Genomic DNA, 27,486 nt, shown 5'->3' on the forward strand with positions numbered 1-27,486 from the left:
CACTGTTTATCTGGCCAACTTACTCCCAACATTTAAATCTCAGAAAGCCTCCCCAGACTCCTGGGCTCTGGTAGGAGCTCCTACTATGTGCACACAATACCTTGGGCTGCACCCAAACACGCTTCCACGGTGTCATAATCATACATTTGCTTGTACGCCTCACTAGGCTGCGAGTTTGCCAAGGGCTGTAACTATGTCCTGTTTATCTTTCAATCTACAATGAGAGACTAAGTGAATAAATGAATGGATCAGCCAACCTGCGTTCAACGGATCATGAAACTGAGGCTACGGTCTACATAACCAACTGGCAGGAAAGCTGGGACTTAAACTCTGATCATATCCTATCAGAGAAGGACTCCAAGAGTCATCTTTGTATACAAATACAGACTATTATGTTTATAATGGGACAAGCAATATTTGTTAACAACACAAATAATCACACATTGTAAAAAGAGTGGCATTAATCTACCAAGGTTGTAATTATATGTAGTAGGGACATGGAGAACAGAATAATTTAAATTTTTCTTATTAGCTTTTTTCAAGAGTCTGTTCCTAGAAATGGGCACATTTACCTGAAATGGAACCTGAAACTATACACACACACACACACACACACACACACACATACACAAATCAGATATATATATATATCTGAAATATATATATATATATATCTGATTTGTGAAATATATATATATATTGAAACTATAAACGATATAAACTGAACATAAAAACTGTACATACATATATATATATATATATATATATATATATATATATATGATCCTTGAACAACACAGTTTTGAATTTCTGGGTCCACTTGTATGCAGATTGTTTCCAATAAATATAGCACGGTACTATAAATGTACTTTGTCTTCCTTATGATTTTCTTAATAATATTTGCTTTTCTCTACCTTACTTTATCGCAAGAACACAGTGTACAATACAAATAACACACACAATATGTGTCAATCAACTGTTTATGTTATTGGTAAGGCTTCTGGTCAGCAGGCTATTAGTAGTTAAGTTTTTGGGGAGTCAAAAGTTCTGTGTCGATTTTCAGCTGCCTGAGGGGTTAGTGCCCTTAATCCCCACATTATTCAAGCACCACTGGTATATGTGTATGTATACATATATATGTATTATACTCCTGCATATATCTGTATTATATATATAAGCTATTTAAATAGTTACTACATATACAATAAATATATATACATTCCTCGTTAGGTGAATTCCTGAGGTTTGAATAAGTTACCTGAGATCTGAGTTTCTCAAATTTTTGTATACAAAAGAATTACCTGGATTATTTTTAAAAATAAGGATTCCTAGACCCAGACCTCAGGATTTCTGATTCAGTAAGTCTAAAATACAGTCTGAGAAGTTGTATTTTTAAAAATTGAGGTGAAATTCACAAAACACAAAATTAACCATTTTAAAGTGTCCAATTCATAAAAAAGAAAAAGCTGGAGGCATCCCAATTCCAGATTTCAAGTTATATTACAAAGCTATAGTGAACAAAACAGTATGATACTGGCACAAAACAGACACATAGCGCAATAGAACAGAATAGAAAACCCAGAAATGGAACTACCATTATATGGTTAATTAATCTTCAACAAAGCAGGAAAGAATATCCAACTGGAAAAAGATGATCTCTTCAACAAATGGTGTTGGGAAAACTGGACGGCAACATGCAAAAGAATGAAACTGGGCCACTTTTCTACACCACACACAAAAATAAATTCAAAATGGAATAAAGACCTAAATGTGAGACCTGAAACATAAAAATCCTGGAGGAGAACACAGGCGGTAACTTCTTTGACATTGACCCCAGCGATTTCTTTCTAGATACAACTCCTGAGGCAAGGGAATCAAAAGCTAAAGTAAACTACTGGGACTTCATCAAAATAAAAAGCAGAGAGCCTGCTTCCCTCTCTCCCTCTGCTGGCTGCTCTGCCTACTTGTGCTCTCTATCTCTCTGTCAAATAAATAAATAAAATCTTTTAAAAAATAATTAAAAATGTAAAAATAAATAAAAACATAAAAAAATAAAATAGATATAAGGAAGATTAGATAACAGGAGATTAACAATGAATGGTGTTTGTAAAAATAAAATGAAATGAAATATGCTAAGTTGTATGAAACACTAAAGATGTTTAGAAAAGAAAAAAACTAAAGCGTCCGTTTCAGCAGCATTTAGTACGTCTACAATGTCATGCAGCCACGTCATCAAAGACTATATTTTTAACAAACTCCCCACTGCTACAGGTGGTCCCCAGGGGGCCAACTCAGAATAACCACCGCAAACTTTCAGATAATGGTGACAGAGTGAGAAGCCCCATGGATCACCCACAGGTTATAAGAGGAGATTTTTTTAAAAAGTCAGCTTTCCCAAACATCTAATCCTAAAAAGCATATGCCTTTGCCGCTCCCTTTCACGAAAAAAAGCTGGTTTGTTTCAGGGTTTCTTATACTAATGAATCCAGCATGTTTAGATGTACCCAGTATTTTTATGCCTACGAAGTAGGGCAGTGCTAAGCGAAGTCATGTGCGAAAAGTGGAAGAAATGAATCACTGCTCTAAAATCAGCCAGACCCAGGCCCTGTTTCCTTGGGTTTCAGTCACGTTATTATAGCACATTATTAAATTCTACTTCAGGCAATGAAACTGTCCACGAACACAGCAAGGTCTCGAGGAAGAACCGCAATAAGGTTTCTCCTTACAGCCAAACTCTCACCTGTATATAAGTGAAACTGGTTATTCTGATACGAGTTGATATAAATATATAATCGCTGCATAGAGATGTTGAGATCAATTACACTTTTCTCTTCAAGGTTTTAAAATCCGTTCTCCTAGTTTTAATTCAGGATCTTATTGCTCCAGAGCTGACTCTGATTTTAGCTCATTTTACTCAAGGTCAGACTTCAGTGAAGATTCCTGGAGTCTGGCTACTATAAAGATCAGCATGGTGACAGGAGCCCCAGTTAAATGGTATCTTCCTAACAGCCACGAATGCTGCTTCCCTGGAGCAATATCCCACTAAAACAACACAGACATAGACTACAATGAATAATATGCTGTGATGAGTTAGAGTAAGATGAAAACTCATCACAATGTGAAAAACCAGGACTGAATGATAAGCTATAATACCCAAGAGAATCCTGGAGAACGTTCTATAAGCAGTAAGGCCAAAGAAGCTGGGCTGAAGAAACAAGGGCTGGCAAATCCCACTTGCCTCATGACACAGAGCCACCCACCTGCCTGAAAAGACGCAGGAAGGCAGACTGGGAGGGAACAGGGCTAATTTTTGACATGACCAGAGAATTATTACCTCCTCCCCTTCCTAGATGCAGTTAGAGATCACATCTCCCAGAAAACAATGAGTAGAAGAATAGGGTCTGACAGTGGGGCACACTGTATCCTGGGAAATGCCCCCGAAGGTATGGAGAGAAGAAGAGTCTGGTAGCTGTGCGTGCTGGGGTTCTTCTAGTACTCCCGAGTACCAGGTAGTCAAAAGGGAAGAAAATGTCAAGTACGCCAATCAGATTCCCTGGAGTGTAGAACACTCAGTGCCTGAGGCCGCTGGGAACTGAGGAAGCTGAGCACCTCAACCTCAGACTACAGGTCTGAGAAGGAATTAGCCAGGGACAGTGGTCAGAGGCCAGGAGATGGCCATGTACTCTGTGTGGACAGATCTGTCCTTGCTTATACTCAGAGGAAGAATACATAGCTGATAATGATTTATAGTGAAAATGAAGATTTTAGTAGAGGTCTATTCAGAAAGATTCAGGAGAAGCATAGGTTCTATGAACAGAAATGAAGAAAGTCGAAAGTAGAGATAAGGGACAGTGCGATGAGCTAAAAAGGAAAAGACGAGATGCAAAGGGCCAGCTGATCATGGCTAGTAGGTATCGACCCTGAGTAGATCTGCACTTAAATTCTGGTTCTTGCATTTGGCAGTCCATTCCAGCTGCTGGAACAGAATACCACCGACCGGGTGGCTTACAAACAACAGAAATTTATTTCTCAGTTTTGGAAGCTGGGAAGACCAACATCAAGCACCCATGTGGTCGCCTTCCTGGGAGGGCCCTCCTGCTGGTTCACAGCTGGTGTCCTCTTGCTGTGCCCTCACATGGAGGAAGACGCTCGGATCTCTCTGGAGTGACTTACAAAAGCACGAATCCCATTCACGAGGGCTCTACCTCGTAACCTAATCACCTCCCAATTCCACCTTCTAACCACCACATGTGAATTGTGGATGGACACATTCAGACCGTAAGAGTAGCCTTGGGCAAATCACTTAACCTCCTTAAGTTCTGGTTTCTTCACTTATAAAATGGGGATAAAGAAACCTATTTTCACAAGGTTGCTTCAAGCTTTAATGCTAACAACATGACCAATAATAAGAAAGTATAGGGAAGGCTCTAGAACAGGGCCTGGGTATGCAGTAAATACTTAGCAAGCAGTAGTCATTATTATTATTATTATTATTATTATTATTATTACTATTATTATTATTATCATCGCTAACAAGTGTAGAAGAAAAGGGAACTGACTGAGGCAAAGGAAGGATTGCAAGAACCAAAACAATCAATAATAATTGACATTGGAGACCCTAAAGAACAGAAACCAAGTTGCAAAAACGTCTAACTGATAATGCAGAGGAGACCCAGAAGACTGAGAAAAAGGACAGAGAACTGAAAATAATGAGAAGCTGAATCAGCGATTCAACCTATTAATTAAAGCTATTTTTGAGAAATAAATCGAGCAGAACTAAAGCAATAAGCTAAAATATGTACAAGGAAAACTTCCAGAGTAAAAAATAATCGCAGCAGGCAGATCAAAAGGCTCATACAGTTCAGGCAAAATTAATTTTTAAATATTTTAAAGACCTATCCCTAGATATAACTCAGCAAAAAATTTTAACTATGGAGATAATTAAAAAAGAAAAGCCCTCCAAAAAGGTTCCAGGGACCAGCTCAACCAGAGAGATCTTTCAAACAATCTGTAAACTGTTCTAGAGCATAAAAAAGAAGGAAAAACCATCCCAACTATTTTATGAAGTGAGCATAAACAAGACAACAGACCTGACAGGGAGAAAAGAAGCCACCAACCCCACTTTCACGTCTGAATTGATGCAAAAGTCCTAAATAAAACCCTAGCAAACTGAATTCAGCAGTTTAAAAAATATATACACATGATCCAATTGGATTTAGCCCAACAAAGGAATGGCGGTCCCAGATTCATGTACCTATTAATATACCCTAGCGCTAGAACAAACGGCAGCCTTATTATAAGGTAATCCCCACCACCTCAATGCAGAGCTTCAAAAACTATTTTTGACAACTTGAATAAATAATACATTATGGATGTTTATGAAACGGTCAACTTTAAAATACAGTTATGTAAACACATTTGAAATCATGTAATAAAAGACCTTAAAATACTGCTTCTTTCCAAGTCTCACATATCTTGAAAAAATGTTATCCCACCTCTTCCCACGCATCCCTCACAGCAGTAACCACGGTCACAGGAGCCACTTTGAGATATGTAACGGTCTTCCAGAGGTTCCATCTTCACTTCTGTCCGAGCACTTTGCAGTCTACATAGGATACATTTCCATTCCAGGAAATCATTTATCCTTAAACTGCAAAATTGTGATCTCTACCACAAAGGCTTGCTTTATGAACTTACAACTTCCAGTTCTTGCACCTGTGAGGGCATTTCCCAGGAATAATTACTAAGTCAGTATTAAATGTCTTGGCCTCCTTTTTTATTGATTCTTTCTAGTGACCCCTATAAGCATTCGATTCCAGACCTGATTAAAGTGTTCACCAGGCCACTCAAAATAAAGTAAATCGAGAAGACTCTCAGAATTATGAGAGATCTCGCAAGAACGCAAGTATAAGATGTCTCCGTTTCTTTGGAAGAGGGGAAGTTTGGGGGTTGCAGGGGGACACACGGTGTCTTACATTCAACCCGTTTCACAGCAGGGCATGCTTAGAAAATTGGAGTGTTTGCACCGCAGTGAAGCCACCGAACAACACTGTTCAGGGTGAACGCCTCTCCTGGCCCTGGCCGGGCTCCTCAACAGATCAACGCGGCAGCAGACCGTGGGGAAAGCTCTGCTGTATCACGAGGTCCAACAAGAACATCCCGATCATCATCGGCATCATCTCGGGAGATGGCAGTGGAGCCAGAGAGGTTGCTGCCTGGCTCAGCCTGGCTGTGTGGCCTCGGGCAGGTTACTCAGCCTCTTTGTGCTGCAGTTCTCACATCTGCACAATGGGATAACAGTCCTCAGAGAACACTGTGCGCATTATCTGAGCTAAGTCACATAAAGCACTTTGAACTCCATCCTAGAGTAAGCACTCGATAAATACTAGATTCAATAACAATGCCTAATTAAAAGCAAAACAAAACTACTCTTTTTTAAAAAGATTTTTATTTATTTGAGAGAGAGCGAGACGGAGAGCATAAGCAGGGGATGCAGCAGAGGGAGAGGGAGAAGCAGGCTCCCCTCTGAGCAGGGAGCCCAATGTGGGGCTCGATCCCAGGACCTGAGCTGAAGGCAGATGCTTCACCGACTGAGCCACCCAGGTGCCCCAAAACAAAACGACTCTTAAAAAAACAAACTATGAGTAGAATACCCAGATAATCCCTCAACACATCACCACACAGAAGTCAAGTCCTGTCCTCACTCTTGGAGTTTCCATCACATTTTTAGGTTATAGCCAAGGATCACCAGGGATTTGAGAAAGCCTTTTTCATGAAAGATAGGCCAAAAAAGATACAAATGTCCTTAGAAAGAAGAGAGGCAATGGTGGGAGTACAAGCAAAGTTAAAAATATATGTATGGGTTCCCATACACGCACACTCACAAGCATACGTATGTGCGTACACATACCCACGTACATACTCACGCCGACATAAAAGAGCTAAAAGCACAGGCTTTGGAGAAAGAAATTATTATGTATAAAGTAAAAACAGAACTTTGTAAGAAAGGAATTATCAGAAAATTAAGAGTTCTTGATAATGAAAAAATATGGTAATTAAAATGAATTTAATAGGAAAGGTTACAAAATAATGATAAGGAAATTTCCCAAATAGTAGAACAAAAATAAATAGGCAAGGAACAAAACTAAGGAAATTAGAGGATAATCCACTATCCAAATAACAGAAGTTCTGTAAAGAGAGAATAGGAAAAAGGTAGGATGGAAGGCCAAACAACTCTGAAATAAATAATATAAGAAAACTTCCCATGAAGAAAAGCATTTTCATTTTCAGATACAAAGTGCTCTCTGAGCACCCAGCATAATGAGTAAACCAAGATCTACACCCATAGCACGCCGTAGGGAAATTTGAGCAAACAGTGTCTAACGAGAGGGAAGAAAAATCGCATGTGTGACAGAGGAGGACTCAAAAGGCCCTGCCATGATGGAAACTGTTCTCAAATACTTTCTTGCCTCCTCCTTTTCTGTTTTTTTCTCTAACAGATGTGTATGAATTTTATTGTCAGAAAACAATCTTAATGCAAAGAATTCTATACTGGGTGACACTAGTCTAGATTTAAATGGCTCCATTTCTCATTTGTCTTAATGTCACCATCTGTCTCTTTCTACACTGATACGGAACCGCTCAGTCGGCAGAAGTCCTGTTCACAGAGGACACCTGGGCCGCAGAGACGGCCGAGAACAAGCCAGTCTAGGAGTTCGCTGCCTGGCTGGCCTGCGTATGAGTGATGTCCGCTCATACTCCCTCGGGTGGTGAGAGCTTGTTGGCAAGCATTCTGCCAGAGTATTTTGATATCTGAAGGAAGAGGGGGAAGGCCCATAATTCTTTTCCTGAGACACATTTTTCTATCCATTATGATCATGTCTCTGCTCACACAGTTAACATTTATTTTAATAAGGAACTGCTAAATGCTCCAATTTGTCTTCATTCCATTTATCGAATACCACGTCTTAGGCTTTGCCAAGAGATGATTTTCCTATTGACAGACTTACCTGTGGAGAAGATGAACACCGTGTTGTTCCAGAGCCCCTGGCTTTTCAAGGCTGCCGTGACATTTCCCACGGCTTCATCCATAAGAGACACCATTCCTGCATAGTAATGCCTATTCTTATCTTGGATAAAGTTGTAGGGTTTCAGGTATTCCTCGGGGACCTGAAGGGGCTCGTGGACGGACTGAAGAGCAAGGTAGAGAAACAGAGGCTGGAAAGAGAGTTTGTGCAAATCAGTTAAGAGGGTATGGAAGCATTAAATATAGAGACAGAAGTCCATATTTATCAGTTAATAAAAGTAATATCAACACAATCCACAGAATAGCTTGAAATATTTGTAAATCGCTTATCTGACAAGGGACATATTCAGAATATATGAAGAACTCTTCCAACTCAGTAACTAAAGACAATTAACCCCATTATGAGATGGGAAAAGACCTTGAATAGACATTTCTTCAAAGAAGATATACGAATCGCCAATAAGCTCATGAAAAGATACCGAAAAGATGGTTAGGGCTGTGGGGAGCTTGGGGGGAAAGAGGAATGAGAGTGACTGCTAATAGGCATGTGGTTTCTCTCAGGGGTGATGAAAATGTTTTAAATTTAGATTGTGGTGATGTTTGCACACCTCTATGAACTTACTATTGAATTGCATACTTTAATTGGGTGAATTTTATGGCATGTGAACTATGAGCATCAATAAAGATATTAAAACTGTAACAAAAAACACAAGATGAAAAATTAAAAACAAAAGCTTGAGTTCTAAAATGACCTAGAAGGCTCTGACCCAAACAAATAATAATGATACCAATACTAACAACTATACATTAAATGTTGTCTATGTGCTACATACTATGACCTGATTTACATATTCCGTCTCGTGTAATGATCAAATAAATCCAGCCTGGTACACCCATTTCACGGATAAGTTAACCGGGGCTTAAAAAGGCTATGGTGGATTTGTCCACATTCATATTCATTGCAGAGCAATTTCCTATGGAAAACACCACTATTATGGTGCAGGTATGTACCAATAGATGCTTTAGCTTTTTGCTTTAGCCAAAAAGAAAGTTCCCATACTTTAGGAGAGAGTTAAGGATTTTTCATATAAGAAAACAAGTGAACATCATGCCTCGCTAGTCTTTGATCGAGGACCAAACATTCTCCCAATTTAATTCCTGGAAACAAAAGAGTGTGAAACGCTGCTTCTATTTTACCTTTTACACCAATTCATAGCATTTCACATTAGTGGTATCCAGGTCAGCCTCTCCTTTTTTAATGAGCCTTTCTGAAAACACTGTCTTCACTGTGCTCCTACAGAATTCCTTAATGAGTTGAAAATCCTCAAAGAGACAACAACTGTCCAACCCAAGAATAATAATACAATTCTGTTAAACTATTTGAGGCATTTATTTTTTTTAAAAGATTTTATTCATTCGACAGAGATAGAGACAGCCAGCGAGAGAGGGAACACAAGCAGGGGGAGTGGGAGAGGAAGAAGCAGGCTTCCAGCGGAGGAGCCTGACGTGGGACTCGATCCCATAACGCCCTGAGCCTAAGGCAGACACTTAACCGTTGTGCCACCCAGGTGCCCCTATTTGAGGCATTTAAATCTCATAAACGAATGGGGAAAAGTTAGAAAGCGGGCTGGGGGGCTCATATTTCATTCTTCATTATTGTTGATAAATTTTTAAAAATTCTGTCTGATACACCTTGCTAGATAGAGTAAGAATATACATGCAGAGAGCTCAAGAAGATACCCAAAAGATTATTTTTAGTTCAGATCTTTAGAACTTAGAAACACCTTTTCCCCAAAATCGGACTGTTAAAAACCGCTGTTAGATATCAAAGCAATCACTGTAAAACCTATTTCACGAAGGAGGTTAGGTGATGGAATGACCACTCTGATACGGTAGAAGCGAGGCTTCATTTACACACCCGTCCACAGGGAAAACGTTCCAAACTGCAACTCCAAAGGTCAGTACTGCGATCTTTGCCACTGCTGTAGCTCTGCCTCCACGCCCCCTCAACACACACCCTCTCCACTCCAGCTCCTCACAGAGCAAAACTTCTGAGTTCCCCCAGACCACAGCGCAGGGAGCCCAGCACGGGCCCTGCTGGGGTGGGGAGGAAGGAGGCTGGGCTGAGACACCTGCAGGGGGGTGGCTGTGCTGGGGCATCGGCGGCTCAGCGGTGCAGGGTGAGGGTCTGCCGTGGGAGCAGCCGACCGGGTCTTCAGCACTGGGTCAGACCAACCCCCGCCACCAGCCGCAGTCTGGAGGGGGACAGGATTAAATACTGAAGACTGCCACAATACACAGCCCACATAAAGCTTTTAGAATCAGGAAATATTGCATAAAATTCTGTGGTTTAAAAAAAGAAGTTTCGGGGCACCTGGGTGGCACAGCGGTTGAGCGTCTGCCTTCGGCTCAGGGCGTGATCCCGGCGTTATGGGATCGAGCCCCACATCAGGCTCTTACGCTATGAGCCTGCTTCTTCCTCTCCCACTCCCCCTGCTTGTGTTCCCTCTCTCGCTGGCTGTCTCTATCTCTGTCGAATAAATAAATAAAATCTTTAAACAAAAAAAAGTTTCATGAAAAATCAGAACTCCGCCAACTCCATGCCCATACTCCCTCTGGTAACCAATGGCTGGAGCATGAAATAGAGGCTTCACTCTCAAGTGCTCTGCAATTTCTAGAGCCTCCCTGCTGCTCGACCTGAGTGGCTTCACTCCTTTAGGTCAGCAGCCTGGCCGCTGTGAACACCAGCGTGTGTGACCCTGGTCTGGCCTCTCTGGGCAGGGGCAGGGAAATGAGAGAAGGAGCTCACTGCTTTAGGAGAAGATGCGCTCCTCCAGGTCATCGGCACCAACGTGGCAAAGCACACGGCGAAGGAGAGAAAGGAGAAAGACGGCAGGTTATTCCCAGCCCGCAAGTGATCTCTAGAGGTGATGGCCAGGGTGGGGGTTGGGGAAGAGTTCTTATAACCACATCAGGGGAAAAAAATGCTTCTCGGACCATCACTGGAGAGTCTTACAAATACTCAGTATGAAAGCATGCTATCACTTTGTTAAGTACAGCAAAACAGTACTGGGAAATCTTTCCCATAATTATTCCGTAGGGGGTTAAAGACAGGACCACTACTCTCAAGGGTCAAAGGTATAAAACTGCAGCAAGACCCCAATTTTCCAGGGGCCAGGCTTCTTTGGGTTCAGAAGGAGCACAGCTGAGAAGAGGGAGTGAAATCTACCTCCGAGGGAAGAGGGCATGACTGTCTCAGGCCAGCAAGGGCCTCACACTGCTGCCACCACATCCTAGAAACTTCCAAGCATAGACAAAGGTGTTCCTCGAGCAAAATAAGCTATCTTTTCCCCCAGGTCACCAGCAGTCTGTACGGGTGGACAGACACACCCATCAGTACGTCTCCGGCTCACAAGGAGGAGGCAGAACAACGTACAGAGCAGCCCTTCTAATACGGTGAGGCCCAGGGCAACACAACTGAGAGCATCTCCTCTGATATTGTAAAAAGAAAGTTCCAACACTCACAACGTGAACTTTATCCATGAAACAACTCATTTCTACGGCACTAGGCATAGAACATTTCAATGCTATTTTTAAATGAAAAAAAAAATTAACAGAATATTGTTCTTTGTACTACATGGTGGCCTAGTGGAAAGAATAATTAACTAGGCTCTCTACAACCGGGACCCTGACTGCAGCCACCTTGTTGTAGGGCTCCCCCAGTGAACACACGCAGCCAATTTCCCCACACCGTTCAGCTCACTGTCGGCCCAAAGCAAGCAGCTGCCATCCCGGGCATGGACTCAGTGTTACTACGCTGTCTACTGACTTGAGTTCCAACCCACCCATGCCTTGGGCCTGTGGAGACCTGTGGGCGCATTCCGACCTTCGAGACATCATGATTCAAAACACGGCAGTCCTGGAGCTGCTTTGGTTCTCCGTGGACCTCCAGGCTTATGCACGATCCTGATCTTTTCGTTGCTCCTTCTTGGGTCCACGTCTCTCCTCTGACCAAGCCAGTTACAGCAACCCTAACTATAACCCTTTCCGGTTCCTTAGGAATATAAAACAGAGTCCTAGATGTGAATCCTGACCAAATGTTTAAGTATTACACAAAACTATGACATTACCACCTGAAGTTATAGCATATGGATGAGATGCTAAGTGTTCTTTTCCCTTTCTTATTATGCCAGACGAATCCTAAGATATCTACTCTAAAGATCCTCACCGTGCTAAGAAACCAGTCAGGAAGAAAGCTTTACTTTCATTTCTTTAGTATATTTGCCTAATTTAAAGTATAAATTTAAAAAATATAGGATGCATTTTTAAATTATTGCTCTATTGTTGACTTTCAAATTAAGACATTTCTTTCCAACTCGTGTCAGGAAACAGTGTCTACCGCTAGAAATCCACATTTGCTTTAAGAAGCTTCTAGAAGATTAGGTTGATGAGGCAACCTTTGTGTTTATTCTGCAAAGTGTTGGGGGGGGAACTATTTTTAACTGAACAATATGCGATGGACATGTTGCTTTTACACTGTAGTGTTAGTACTAAGGGAATTATCCTGGAGGAAAAAAAAAAACAACATTCCTTCCCAACACATGTGCAGTGGCTATTACCATATCTCCCTGAATCCAGCACCAACTGTGTTTCTGTTACAAAATAGCGCCATATGCTCTTTTCCCCTCAAGTGCTCTTTAAAATAGGCACATTTTTAAGATGGCTTGTGGATACTTCGTGTGTATTTCTTTAATGATTTCCAACTTAGGACAAGTTGCCTATGTTACAGTGTATATATAGTGCCTAAGAAATAAGCAGAGAATTAGATTCAACACTGGGATAAAATGAGGAAAAGTGCAGCTCCTGCAACTATGTGATGAGAACTGAAAATATAAACGTCTGCATTTGGTGTCTTAAACAAACATCCTGGGGCTGTTCCTCCGTGCTGATTACTTCACTCATTTATGTCTACGCTTGAAACTTGACCTTGAGGATGTCGGGAATGCTGGACACAGCTTCAGAATGTTCAGACGCTGTCGGAAAACGACCATCCTCTCATCTGGCGATTCCCATGACGCTACCTATGAGCAGCCCTGGATGACTAACACAAGTTTGGCTGGCTTGCGAGCTCTTAGGGACTCATTTCCCTCCGTCCCTGTGCTTTCTGCACCACACCAGATAAGGCAGCCCACCCACAAAGAACCATTTCACCCAGCTGCTTCCTCTTACCCGCTAAATGTTACGGGCACCGTGACAGAATACTCCATTGTTGCCTAATGGGAACTCATTTTTACCATACGTATGTTATAGTTGTTTCATGATTAGGGCAGTGTTACACTGTAAGGCTGTAAAAGGCAGTTGGCTTGAGCTTGTCCCCCTGTGTTTGAGGGGAGTCATAGTGGCGGTACAATCGGAATCAACAGTGGGAGGGAGGGGCAGAGAGGTAATTAAATACCAGTGACACCCTCCCACCAGCACCAATAAATCACAATATTTGTTATTGATCTTTATTACAAGCTTTCCAGGTGAGCCCAATATCCCATCAAGATTGGAACCATCAAGCTGAATCATACACTGGGGCTAACAACCTCTAGTCTTGGATATGAGCTGTGAACTCGGGATGCCTGCTGAGTGCATTGAGCGCTCAAGTCAAACAGCATGGGTTTGAGTTCTGGTTCAGACTCTCAGTAGCTCCGTGACCTTGAACAAGCTTCTTGTTTGCTTATCTTCAAAAGGGTGCCTAACTCAAAGGACAGGACCAGAACCACAATTCCCTTAAGACCTTATCTTGTTCTCTGGGCTTTAAGCACCATCTATAAAACACCAAGCATACAGAAGAAAACGGACAACCTTAGCCAATTACCTAGCAGTTATCTTTCCAACTCTCTGAAAATTGGTTCAGATTGACATTTTTTTTTTAAAGATTTTATTTTATTATTTGAGAGAGAGAGAACACCCAAGCAGGGGGAGAGGCAGAGGGAGAGGAGAAGCAGACTCCTCGCTAAGCAGGGAGCCCGACGTGGGGCTCAATCCCAGGACCCTGTTAAGGCAGATGCTTAACTGACTGAGCCACCCAGATGCCCCAGTTTAGATCTAGATTTAAAACCTGCATATGTCCGCATATGTGAGAGAACGTTCTGATCATCCATGTTCCACGGGAAGCATGGCTACTCCAAGATGTCAGTATGTGAGGGTGATAAAAAGCCCAAGGTGGGGCAAAACTGAAGACAGATACCAGGGAAGACTCCCAATACTGCGTTAGAACAGGCAAAGGCATAGCCAGGAAAAAACTACATCAAAAAGGGAAGCACCTGCGAGGTACCACCTCTGAACAGCTATGTAAACCTAAATCCAAACTGTGATCTGCCCTGAGGCAGTAATGGTCAAAGTAATTGTCAAAGAAGCAAAGTACAAAAAACTGGGAGCACAAGATAATACTGCACATTCTGTAATTTGATATGTCAGGGTCTTACTGAAGGACCAATTTCATCGGTGTACTAATGCAATTCTTAAGCCACATTTTGGGCCCAATATCGGACAACAATTTCAAAGGTATATTTAGAGAATTTAGCTTATGAAGCTAACTCTAGGTTAACAACAACAAAAATGGTTAAGGCAATTCACACTTTTTTCCATTTTTACCTTTAGGTAAGTCGTAAGATTTTAGTACATGACATACACAATGGCTTCAGTGTAGTAAATGTGAAAAACAGGCTTATCGGTATACCATGTTTATGGAGTGAAAGACTTAATATTGTTTAGACATTCGTTCTCCCCATGTTGGTCTACGGATGCAATGAAATCCAAATCCAAGCAGGAACTTTTTGGTAGAAATTGACAACATGAGAATGCAAAATATCTAGAATAGCCAAAATAACCTTGGGAGGCCAAATACAAAGAGGACTTGCCCTGAACCCAAAGTTTGTCAATCTCTTAACAGGAAGTTTGCCATAATACAGCCTCATCTTGTACACAAGCCTATCATTTTTAAAAAGTCAATGTACTAATTGCTTACAGCACACGCACATAATTCACCAAAATAATAAAACTGTATTTCTACTAAAACACTGTAGACACAGTATGCCTCAAAGTGTCATCTGGGGACCCCTGGTGTCAGAATAACCCTTGAGGAGTTTCTTTAAAATGCTGAGGTATGGGAGCGCTGGGTGACTCAGTGGATTAAGGATCTGACTCTTGATCTCAGCTCAGATCTTGATCTCAAGGTCGTGAATTCAAGCCCCACGTTAAAAATATAAATACATACATACATACATACATAAAATGCTGATGTATGGATTTCCTCCAGACCTAAGGAATCAGACTTTTAAAGAGGGTCTCCAGGAATTTCTATTTTTATCAAGCTTCCCCAGGCAGATACTGATACACTCCAATATTTGAAAACAACTCCCCCAGAATTAGATTTTTTTCCCAAAAAAGGAGCTTTTTCCTATACTCACCTGAAGAGATGCTATCTTGACACAAATTTGATATCCGTAAAGAAGCAAGACTTACCTTCTCTGGTGGATGGTTAGTTATGAGGGCTGTAGCTCTTTCAGTAAATATGTTTGTTGAATACATATTTTTATATCCTGTTGCAACTTCTTCACCATCTCGAAAATCAAGAGCACATCGTGTGACATTGAGGGCATCAATTAATGTACAGCGCTCATGGGAATAGTAATCTTCACTACCTAGGAGATATCCTACAACGAGAATGGGAGATGAAAGTAGTCAGCATAGCATAAAACTTGTTCAACAAACTAACGTTTCAGCATTTAATTGCCTAGTGCAATTGATTACCCATGACAAAGCTAATCAGAGCACCACTTCTTAACATCTCTATATGTGCTAGCAGGAGGCATTAAAATGCCATTGTAAAAAAATTCAAACCCATTCCTCCTCAGTCAAGTCTTCAGAACACAAGGCTCTGTCATGTAACTCTCAAAGTGGATGATTCCAAGTAAATCCATTTTAAAAAATCAGAGTTCAAATTCAGTAAAGGCGATCAAATCTTCATCTTTTAAAACTATCTAATGGCAAAAACAGCATACAGTTAATGTGATTTCTTACAAGTTTTTACTCTGAGGTAATCCCATAAACGAACACAAGATTCAAATACTGTCGATATTGACCTTGGGAGACTGGCTTCAAGGTTATTTATAGAAGCGGCTCTGGGAGGAATCATCTTTAGTCAGATGCTGACACCCACTGGTGGAAGACACAAACTTTTCCAAACAGGAGCTCTAAACAATTTAACAGAACCCAAAGATCGAACTAACATGGGCACTGAAAGATTTTTCTACCAACCACGATCTCAGTTTTGCCCCAAGTGTAAGTGGCATCAACTGCTATCCCACAATTTGAATGTAAACATGAAAGGAAATGGGTTTTCTCAACCAAAGCTGTCTCTGCAAATGTTCCACATTTTCCTAAAATATTAAAATAAGCTGTGGGGCATATTGTATGGTTCCATTGATATGAAACGTCCACAACAGGCAAATCTGTAGAGACAAAAAGTTACGTTAATGGTTGCCTATAAGGCTGGCGGGGTTGGAGGAAAATGGGGAGTGACTGCTGATAGAGAAGGGGTTTCTTTCTGGGGTGATGAAAATAGTCAACAATTGGATTGTAATGACAGTAGCACAACCCTGTGAATTTATTAAAAATCAATAAATTGTACACTAGTTGGGTGAATTACATGGCGTGTGATTTATACCTCAATAGAGCTTTTAAAAAGAAATAAGCCGTGCTGGACTCTGAGCCATCTCCTGACCAAACATGCTTGTTAACCTTAAAATGAGGTGGGTAAAATTGGCCTAGCCCTCTCTTCAGCCCTAAGCAATCTCTATAATCACAATCAAAAGCCTTACACAGTTTACGTGAAAAATGAATTCATTTTTAATTAACTTCCTCCTTTTCCATGATTCAATAAATTCAAATTCCTGAATACAATGAATACCTTGGTCTGCAGACCACTTTTTTTTAATTTAATTAATTTATTTTCGAAAGAGAGAGAAAGAGCGCGAGCAAGTGGAGGGGCAAAGGGAGAGGGAGAGAGAGTGTCAAGCACATTCCACGCTGAGTGTGGATCTGGATGTGGGGCTTGATCTCAGGAGCCTGTGATCATGGCCTGAGCCGAAATTAAGAGTCAGAAGCTTAACTGACTCAGCCGCCCAGGTGCCCCAGACCACTTTTTAAATGGCAATCTTTTCCTCTAATGTATATAACAGAAAGGGAAATCAAATGTGTTTGTTAATTAATAGATAATAGAGAAAGAAATGTATCCATAAAAGTGATCTTAGCCCTTATATGGATGATTAGAGAGGTCAGAACACTGGGGTTCTATCTGGAATTTTTAATAACTCCTGGGTGTTAAGAGCTTGAGGTAATCACTTCAGGTTATTTCTCTGTAAATGTAAACTGTTGTCTATCACTTCAGAGAATATAAGCATAGGATACACTTGATTAAAAGATATACGAGGGCGTCTGGGTGACTCAGTCAATTAAACGTCTGCCTTCGACTCAGATCGTGATCTCAGGGTCCTGGGATCGAGCCCTGTGTCGGCTTCCCTGCTCAGCGGGAGCCTGCCTCTCCCTCTCCTTCTGCCCCTCCCCCTGCTTGTGCGTTCTCTCTCTCTCTCAAACAAATAAATAGAATCTTTAAAACAAAAAAGGTGTAAGAATTATAGGGGTGCCTAGGTGGCTCACTTAAAAAAAAAAAAGTAAGAACTATAAATATTAAAAGGATTTACAAATACGAGAATTCCAGGAATAGAACTATTTATTTACATACGTGGCCAGACTGATCCCAAACCACCATGTACAGCTTTTCTCACAACAGTGATTCACAAATTTGCATTTAGATGCTGAGCCTAAAGATGGCGTCCTGTGCTTTTTGGGGCGGGGGATCATAAAATACTTTTTGAACAATGAAATCTCTGACTTTAAGTTTTATTGAGCTATAATTCATATGCCATACAAGTCACCTACTTAAAGTGCACAATTCAGTGGTTTTAAGGTATTCAGAGTTGTGCGACTAGCCCCACAACCATTTGACTGATTTTTAACAGAACATCTAAGTCATAACAGTGACAACAGCTGCGTGGTCATTACCCCCTGACCCCATCTACAAGTCCACACGAATGTCGGGTGTTCGTTCATCTGAATCCTCAGGCTTCTCAATTCTCATAAAAGGATATGATTTTTTTCTGTCCAATATGTGACTTCGGTTTTAGTAAGAAAAATTAAAATGTCTGTAGTCCTTCCTCTTGCCAGAGTATAGGTATTGATCCGTCTTTCAGCAAAGGTCTGATTGAAAACTGTCAAAGGATATTCAGGCTGTTTTCTCCTCTAGAATATCCAAAATGACAAAGAGCTCTTACACCCAAGTCTGACTTTAAAAGTTATTTGAGGATGCGGAGGCTATGTCCAGGTTCACCAAGAAAGAATGCCTTGATTGCTTAGCAATGTCTGCGAGAGAACCCGGACGGGAGCGGGGCAGAGACGGTCTCCTGCCTGATGTCCCTGCATCTCAACTTCAACCCCGGATCCAACACAGTAGGACAGAGCTGTGTGTTTCTACTGCACTGTTTGGGCCCCACAGAATCACTGAAATGCACTTCGGTGCTCTGGTCCTACCCTGAATAAAAAGGAGTGTCTAAGAAACACGTACAAGAAAATCACCGCTATATTACTAAGCTGCTGTTCTTGAGGATGTTGTCCACCTTATCTTCTCCCAAAGGAGAAATTTCTCAGGTCTCAGAGCCAGAAAATGCTTTACTCTTCCTGAACATCTGGTTTCCATTTATCTTATAAATAATGCAACTCTTATTAGCTGTCTCCTTTTTTAAAAAAAATTTTTTTTAGTTGGACATAAGAAATTCCAAGTCGCAGAGTTCGATGTGAAGCCCACCTACAGACAGGCAGTAGTTTCATAATTTCGTGCCACACCGCAATTTCATCTTTCTCTACTCACCCTGATTTTTTATTCTATTTTTTTTAAGATTTTGTTTATTTGAGAGAGAGAGAGAGTCCAAGCAGGCGGGGAGGGGCAGAGATAGACGGAGAAGCAGACTCCCCATCGAGCAGGGAGACTGAGGTGGACTTGATCCCAGGACCCCAGGATCATGACCCGAGCCGAAGACAGACACTTAACCGACTGAGCCACCCAGGTGCCCTCTATTTTTTTTTAAATTTTTATGTTCAGCGCGTGTTCCTTTTGGGATGTGGCAGGTTGTAAATAAATGAAAAGGCAAATGAGAGGTAAGGAGGTAGCTAAACAGCCCGATAGAAAGCGCAGCATGAAAAGAACTTATCAGAAAGACACACAGCCACTAGTAAGATAAATAGGCTGTTAATTAAAACATAGTTTGTACAGGTTAAAAGACGGTAAGCTTTAAAACTAACTTAACGTTTCACATTTTTGGGGGCTATCAAATCCATAAATTACTTACTTCTTATTATCCTTCCTATTATCATTGGTTATTTGCCCTCCCATTTTATTCTTTGGATTGGTCTTCCCCAATCTAGTGATTTCAAAAACAGATCTCACAGAAGGGGAGAAGGATGCTAATGGAAAAGGGTCTCCTCTACCATCTCCAGGGGAAAAAAAAAAAAAAAAAATCTTTGGGACAGTCCACGGAGGGAAAAAAATATTCTGAACCTTTGTGAAGGAAATATTCTTGTATTGGGTTTTGCCTGGAATTTTTCAAAAGAAAAGAATTTTTCAAAAGAAAGCCTGGAATTTTTCAAAAGAAAGCTGTAACCCCTTCTGGCAATAAGGTTCTCTAAGAGTACATTGGTCCCGGGTATGGAGACAGCAAATCTTCAAAGGCACCGACACGGCATTTAATACCCTGGCAAAGGTCCGTCCCTGCGGGCAGCTGCCCACCACGAGCGGAGCGCAGAGCCATGTGTACGGAGGTGGTAGTAGAAAGTTGCCCCACGGCAGTGCTGACGGATTCATTCTCTGTTCAAGTTTCCAGTCATTTCATTTGATTACACTTGGGTGTGTTTTTACGAGACGGTTGCAGCTAGTCTAAGTTGTAAAAAAAACATGTGCATTTCCATTACCAAAGTAAGTATCAAATCCTCGGCGGGTTGGAAGGCATTCTTTCCGGTACATTCCCAGGTGCCATTTTCCGACCATATGGGTAGTGTAGCCTGCTTCTTTTAGAAGCTGGGGCAGCAGTTTTTCATCCAGAGGGACACAGCTGGGCTGACAGGGCCAGATTATTTGGTGTTGTAAACCTGTGCGGATCTTAAAGAGACAAACATGAAATTACAGACTGATGGTGTTGAAACATCCCGAACAAGCAGAGAAAGCGGTGGCTTAATTCATTGGCTACCTCTGCGGATTGGACCGTTGAACTCTATTCCTGTACCAGCTTAAGGGTATTTCTGAATGGCGCTGTACTCGCTTACTCAAATAAGGTAATGGACATAAACAGGATTGGAAAAAAACGAATAAAAGCACTCTAACAAACATTAGATATTTTAAAAAATATTTATCAAGGAATTTTGTTAGAAACCATTAACTTAGGATGTCACCTCTTCCCTCAAAAAAAGTAACCGTAAATGAAGTGTGGATCTCTCAAGGAAAAAGCGTTTCAATTTTGGTGCACATGAGAAATTCGTGTTTGGTTTGGAAGGAGCTTCTGTAATCTTTCAAGATTTGATTTTTTTAAAGGTTATTCAAAAATACGATGAAAGTAATGATTTGCTTTTCTTATTCTGCTTTATGGAAACCATAATTTCAAGAGTCAGTGGCCAACTTTTTCTTAAGAAAAGAAAAGCAGCTATCTGACCCACATGCTGGGAGTGGCTCACACAAGTTTGCCCAGGGCACAAGCACCACACAACAGTCAGCCTTTAAGAAATGATCCCTTGTTGAGTCTTGGTGTGATATTAAAATAGGATATCCACAATTACATGAAAAGGCTAGTAGAATAACCCTTCCTTTTCCAACTACCTGTGGAGGCTAGTGAGGCTAGATGTTCTTCATAAACTTTTACAAGAACAATAGATTACATCAGATTATAACAACCTAGCTATCTTGTATTAATAGAAGACACATACAAAAATACAAAACAGTATTACTCTTCTCATGTAATTCTCCTATTTTGGATAATATAGTTATTTTCCGTTAAGTTATTTATGTTGACATGTAATGATTATTACTGCTATTTTTCAATGAACAAAAATATTTTTAAATTTCTATTTTAATTTCTGATACGGTGAACTTTGAAAGGTGTAACCCACAGAAACATAAGCTCTCCGGGGTCTATAATAATTTTTAAGCACATGAAGAGGTCCAAAGTAAGACCCAAAAGTTTGAGAACTGATGTTATAATATCCAGGATTGGTCCTTGCAATGAGGGAAATAAAGTAGGACAGGGAGATGGTGACAGAGGTGATTCTTTGAGAGGGTGACAAAAGAAATCCAAGGAGGAGCTATTTGAACAGGAATATGAATCAAGTGAGAGAGTGAGAGAGCCTTGCAAAAATACGAGGCAAGAATAATGTAGGCATAAGAAATAAAAAGTGCAAAGGCCCTGAGCCCTGAACTTGCTGGGTGAGTCTGAAGGCCAGCATGGAAGCCAGTGTGGGCCTGTCACAGCTCCTGTGCTGGTGGGAGGCACGTCAGCCCTGCTGGGGCCCCACCAGAGCAGAGTCCCCCGGGGGTTCCGTCCTAGCCTGCGTAGCCCACTCCCCGCCCGCAAACCTCACACCTCTCCTTGTCCTGGCTTAGCCAGGGAGGTACCTTCCTTTGTGTGGAGTGCGACTAGGGTCTCACATTCAACTCTGCAGTGGACACAAGCCTTCTCTAGAAAGGGCTAGGTACTCCTGACTTCCCTAGGATAAATGGGGCTCTGGGGACACAGAAGGTGGAGAGCGCCAGTTCTCAACCCAAGCTCTAACTCCCCGGCCTCCGTCAGCTGTCAGGTGGGTTGCACGCAATTATTAATAAATGGTGAAAGTGTGTTTGCGAATGCCTTACTGGCTTTTATAATTTAAGGCAGAATGCATAAAGCTCGGGAATTGAATCCCATCTCAGCTCTAGCACCAAGGACATACTCAACATTCAAAGACTGCCATAGTATTAACCGTAAGCTTTGTTATTAATAGCATAGCAAGCCTTCCCCGCTACATTGCACTTTGCTTTCTTGAGAGATGGCGCGGCATCACAGACTACGTACCCCTAAGCCTGGAGCTGCCCCAGGAGCATGTCATGGCGCATATGAACACCAGATGAAATGTATACTCAGCTACTCGTCTCTAGTTTTGCTGGCGTGATGGAACACTGACTAATCTCTGAGTTTCTCAATTCAAATACTGACTTACACAGACCAGATTCACAGATGTTTACTGTGTTTTAAATACATGGCAATAAACAGATACAAAGGAAAAGCCAAAAAAAAAAAAATTCACACTTACAACCTTTTTTTTCTAATTTATTATTAGCTACTATTGACTAGCTTTTTCATAAGCTTTAACATTGCCTTGCATTTCATTTTTTGTGGATCTTTCCAGAACCAACACTTTGGAGTTGCACTTGCCATTGCTTCATTTCCTTCTATCTTTCCCTACACTTTTAAAAGAACCATATAGGGGCACCTGAGTGGCTGAGTCATTAAGTGTCTGCCTTCGACTCAGGTCACGATCCCAGGGTTCTGAGATGGAGCCCCACATCGGGCTCCCTGCTCAGCGGGGAGCCTGCTTCTCCCTCTCCCCCCTGCTCGTGCTCTCTATCTCCTCTCTCTCTCTCAAATAAATAAAATCTTTAAAAAAAAGCTTATCAAACTGTATACTTTAAATATGTACAGTTTATTGTATATCAATCATACATCAATAAAGCTACTTAAAAATAAAAGTGAATTTAAGTGTTCTATTAAGATTTCTATGTTTTTGGCACTCCTGGGTAGCAGAGTTGGTTAAGCGTCTGCCTTCGGCTTGGGTCATGATCTCATGGTCCCTGGGATCAAGCCCTGCATTGCCTCAGGCTCCCTACTCAGTGGGGAGTCTGCTTCTCCCTCTCCCTCTGCTCCCCACACCCCCCGTCCCCCGTCCCTCACTCATGCTCTCTTTCTCTCTCAAATAAATAAAATCTTAATAAAAAAAAGTTTCTATGCCTTTCCTAGAAACCACTGGACACCTCCACTAGGGTAAGTGCCGGACGCCTTCCACTTGCCTTCCAAATCTACATTCTGCCTCTGTCCTGCTCTCTGACCCGGGAAGCTACCTGTGGGAACCAAATCACAGGGCTCTGCACCTTCTGTCTTCTGACTGGGTTCAGCCAAGGGGGACCCCTGACAGGAGATTAGAGGGAGGGAAGAGATGAGTGGCTTTGGACTGCCAGATGTGTCTCTCTGTATAGGCCATTGGAAGGCAGCCTTCTCTATATGACACTCTGTCTCTAGGTTTTCTCCTTCCCTCCCTTCCGGTCCAGGGCTAGCAACAGCTCCACTGGATACACACCATTACTTGTGTTCCCCTTCCCCAATTCACACTTTTTTGAATACTCCCTTTATAAATAAACCTCCCTAAATTATCCTAATTTGAATGTGCCATCTCTTTCCAGCTGGGATCCTGAATAATAACGATGTGACATTATCCCGGCTGGGGCAGGAAACACTGCTCTCAAAAAATACACCCACACACCTCAAGTCATAGAAGGATTCTGTTCATGGTTACTGATGTGAAATTTACTCAACAGAAAATTAATCCTAGGTTCAAAAACTTTATAATATATACTAATTGGCAACGGTGCAGGATAAGGAAAGATAGTATTTTAGGGAACCCAAAAGACCCAGTGGAGATAAATGCTATGTGCAGATTTCTTTAAATGGAAAGCTCGTCCATCACACACACAGAATTAACTCTGAGAGCTATGAGCACTGCCAAGGGATGCGGTGTGATTCGGTTTTCCTAGTCCATGGGCATCAAGCCAGGTGGTCAGCTGAAGCCTGTTTCTATTATCTACAATCATATGGAGCAGAGAATTTGTTCTTCTCAATTCCCGAGAATTTATTTGACAGAGCATTTTTATGGCATTACTGGGGAAGCGGAAGCCAAACTCTGGATGACAGCCAAAAACATGTTTTTAGGCTGTTCAAACACTATTTGAAGTAAGGAAGCTGTAATGTGTAGAGAAGCAGTAAACAGGCCAATGCTGACTGCTTCCAGCCGAGCACTTCGGTCAGCACAGAACGACAGCCCCACACCACGCTTCATGGGGCACGATGGTAACAGGGCACCAACAGGAATCAACAAGAAAACAAGTGTCCTTGTGCAAACACAGCAGCCCCTACGACAATTCCATTCTAACACCCCTCTGCAACGTTCAGAGAGCATATGGGAACGGAGAGGATTATATGGATAATACAGGAGAGTCCAAAGGAGTTACTCTATACCGATCACGTGCGGCTCTCTCGTCTTCCTTAAACCAAAGCGTCTTTCCAAAAACAGCTTCTCCTAAGACTGCACTTAACCATCAAGGCTTTCCTGCACAAAGGCAAAGGGTCTCTATAATCCGTGAAGGACCTGGCTTGTCTCTAGGTTCTTTCCGTGAGATAACTGATGAGAATCCTTGTGTGTGTGTGTGTTTTGTCACATATAAAATTTATTTGATCCCGTGAGTTATTCCAGCCTGTGTAGACATAGAAGATACTATCAGTGTAGTCTCACGAACTTAAAAAAGAGAAAGGCCTATCTCCTGGAGGGAGAAGGGAAGACCCTCAGAACCTCTTCCTAGACCCCTTTAAGAGGTCCAGGCAGTCCATGGGTGGCGCAGTCGTTAAGCGTCTGCCTTCGGCTCAGGGCATGATCCCGGTGTTCTGGGATCGAGCCCCACATCAGGCTCCTCTGTTGGGAGCCTGCTTCTTCCTCTCCCACTCCCCCTGCTTGTGTTCCCTCTCTCGCTGGCTGTCTCTATCTCTGTCAAATAAATAAATAAAATCTTAAAAAAAAAAAAAAAAAGAGGTCCAGGCAGTCTAGTGATTATCTACAGATACTGGAAGTTCAGAGCTCAGTATTTTAGCTCCGCTGATGACGAACTCTCCCAGGGGCTAATGAACCACTGCTACACATATGGCAATGAATGCCATTTGTCTCCTAACTTAATAATGCTGAGATGATATGCAGCTGAACAGAAGGAAGATTCTGTCCTACCCGTGGGACCTGTGCAAGAGCAACGGAGGGCTCCCTGCAGCCCCGGATTGGTGCACCTCCTGGGCAGTACTTTAAAACTCGGAAAAACAGGCAGCCGCACCCTCCCCCGTGGGTGCCAGAGGCCTGAGAGGGAAGCTTCCTGACGGGAACACAGTCACAGAACGCGCTGGACGCCGGCCGGGAGTTCAGACGTCCAGCCCGCATCTGAGCCAATACACTACACGTTTTCACCACGGTCAAGTACCTCTCATGCCACCTTAGGGTTTCTTCCTGGAGCTGCCCCACAGAACAAATGGATGGTGGAGAATCTGCTCCCTCCCCCCTTAAGCCTTCTAAAACGCAGTCAGCTGCCCAGGCTGTTGAAGCCAAGAGCTACAGAACACACATTATGTGTGTTAGGGGCCTGACTCTGCCATCTGGCCTGGTCCTCCAGAACTCGGCCTGCAGAGCTGGCCGGTGTCGCTGACAGTTTTAAGGGTCTATTTATTTTGGTGTTGATTAGCGAAGAGTGTAAATCTCTGCCTAAACCCACAAAGGGATGTTGTTTGTAAAAAGAATAAACAAGGCAAAAACTGCATCCGTGCCTTCCTCTGTTTCAATAATAACTCCAACCAAAAGCCCAAAATGAAAAGGTGGGAAAATATCGAGGAAAAGAAATTTTTAGTAAAGTGATATGACTAAAGAAACAAAAACAAAGAGAGTTACCAGACAGTGACAGCTTATGTTCAGAGCAATTCTTGAAATAAGAAACCTCAAAAATCAAACAGCAAAAAAACCCCACGAGTCAGTGGGTCATACTCCACTCAGCCCCAAACTTATTTCTTTATTTCCTCATTTCCAATTACGTGGGAAGTAAAATATGTAAGACATGGAATTGTTTCTTTCAAACATCTTCAATGCTTGCAGAATATGGCTTCCAGATGCCCCTTGCCTTCTGGGAAAATGTTCTTGGCTCTGGCGAGGCTTAGGAAAGAGACCTGGCTTCAGCAAAACAAAAGCCCTATCAAATCAAGTCATCTTCAGGTCTCCCTGCATTAAAGCCCGGATGTGTTTTATTTTATTTTATTTTATTTTTTTAAAGATTTTATTTATTCATTCGACAGAGAGAGACAGCCAGCGAGAGAGGGAACACAAGCAGGGGGAGTGGGAGAGGAAGAAGCAGGCTCCCAGCGGAGGAGCCTGATGTGGGGCTCGATCCCATAACGCCGGGATCACGCCCTGAGCCGAAGGCAGATGCTTAACCACTGTGCCACCCAGGCGCCCCTCCGGATGTGTTTTAATAGGAGGCCGTCTTATTTGTCACTATGGAACTAATGCTCTTCTGTTCCTCCCCTAAGGAAGCACGGGAATAGAAGCTAACAAGTGCTTTCTCTTCAGAAACACTTAGGGCCCTAGACTGCATGCTCCTATCTCTTACTCCTTAGGTGCCATTGCCAGAGGGTCCCATGAACACTCCCAGTTTGTCACCTACTTCTTTCCCCAATCACTCTATCTACTTCTTCTAGCTCTTTACTCCTCTTTGCCCCACTTCTAGCCTTAGAATCCAGGGACAGGCGACCAGGGACAGGAGTCCACTGTCCACAGGAGAGGCAAGCAGGTGGGGGGTTGATAAAGGATGGGCAGGCCTGACGCTGAGGGCACTAAAGAAAAGCAGCAGGGAGGTGAGAGCATCCTCAGGCAAAACTCATTGCTCTTTCCGGGGCCGGTAAGCAATGCCGATTCTGCCTGGAGCCAGGGGTCTCAGCTGTTCACATTCTTAAAGCAAATGTGAAGCAAAAGTCAACAATTACCCACAATACTGCTGCACAGCCTCCTTCCTATATTTCCTGTCCCAGGTTCTGCGTCAGGGGTGAGTGAAAAGCCCTGAAACGTCTTGTCCATTTATCAATGTGATTAAGAAAAATGTGACTCGGGTCCCTTAAGGATGCAACCTTGGAGTCATCTTTCATTGCTTCTATTCTCTGCGAAGGCTACAGAGTTCTGGTGGCGTGGGCCCCTCGGTTCCCAAGGTAAGAATGTTCCCAGTTGACGATCGAAGTTACTTCCCTTCCTTTTCTCCTAGAAGGAAATGTTCCCACTAAGGCCTACTGCTATTGTTACTCTTTAATCTTTTTTGTGGAAATGGCATGTCAACCATACCCAGGGAAGACAGCTATCTTGAGCTCTCTCAGGAAATGCTCAGCTGTTAAAGTACTTAGCACATTCATTCACTTAGTTGTTCGACACCGACTGTTTCTCTAGGCCAGGGACAAGCAAGGCCGTCTCACCGAGAAGTCAGACTTGAGAACAAA

At 42.3% G+C, this 27,486-nt stretch overlaps 1 protein-coding gene across 5 annotated transcripts in view; it reads right to left on the reverse strand.

The window, feature by feature from the left end:
• ARSB (arylsulfatase B) overlaps positions 1-27,486 on the reverse strand; it is a 162,841-nt gene that overhangs the window by 126,375 nt on the left and 8,980 nt on the right. For all 5 annotated transcript variants that reach the window (XM_044384097.3, XM_057307254.1, XM_026498736.4 and 2 more), the window contains exons 2-4: positions 20,099-20,285; positions 15,539-15,729; positions 8,010-8,217 (exon numbers count right to left, since the gene is read on the reverse strand). In XM_044384097.3, coding sequence (XP_044240032.2) covers positions 8,010-8,217; positions 15,539-15,729; positions 20,099-20,285 — 586 coding nt within the window. The remainder of the gene's footprint in view (positions 1-8,009; positions 8,218-15,538; positions 15,730-20,098; positions 20,286-27,486) is intronic.

This window comes from Ursus arctos, unplaced genomic scaffold (assembly GCF_023065955.2).
Source record: "Ursus arctos isolate Adak ecotype North America unplaced genomic scaffold, UrsArc2.0 scaffold_5, whole genome shotgun sequence".
In the NCBI taxonomy this organism is placed as follows: domain Eukaryota; kingdom Metazoa; phylum Chordata; class Mammalia; order Carnivora; family Ursidae; genus Ursus; species Ursus arctos.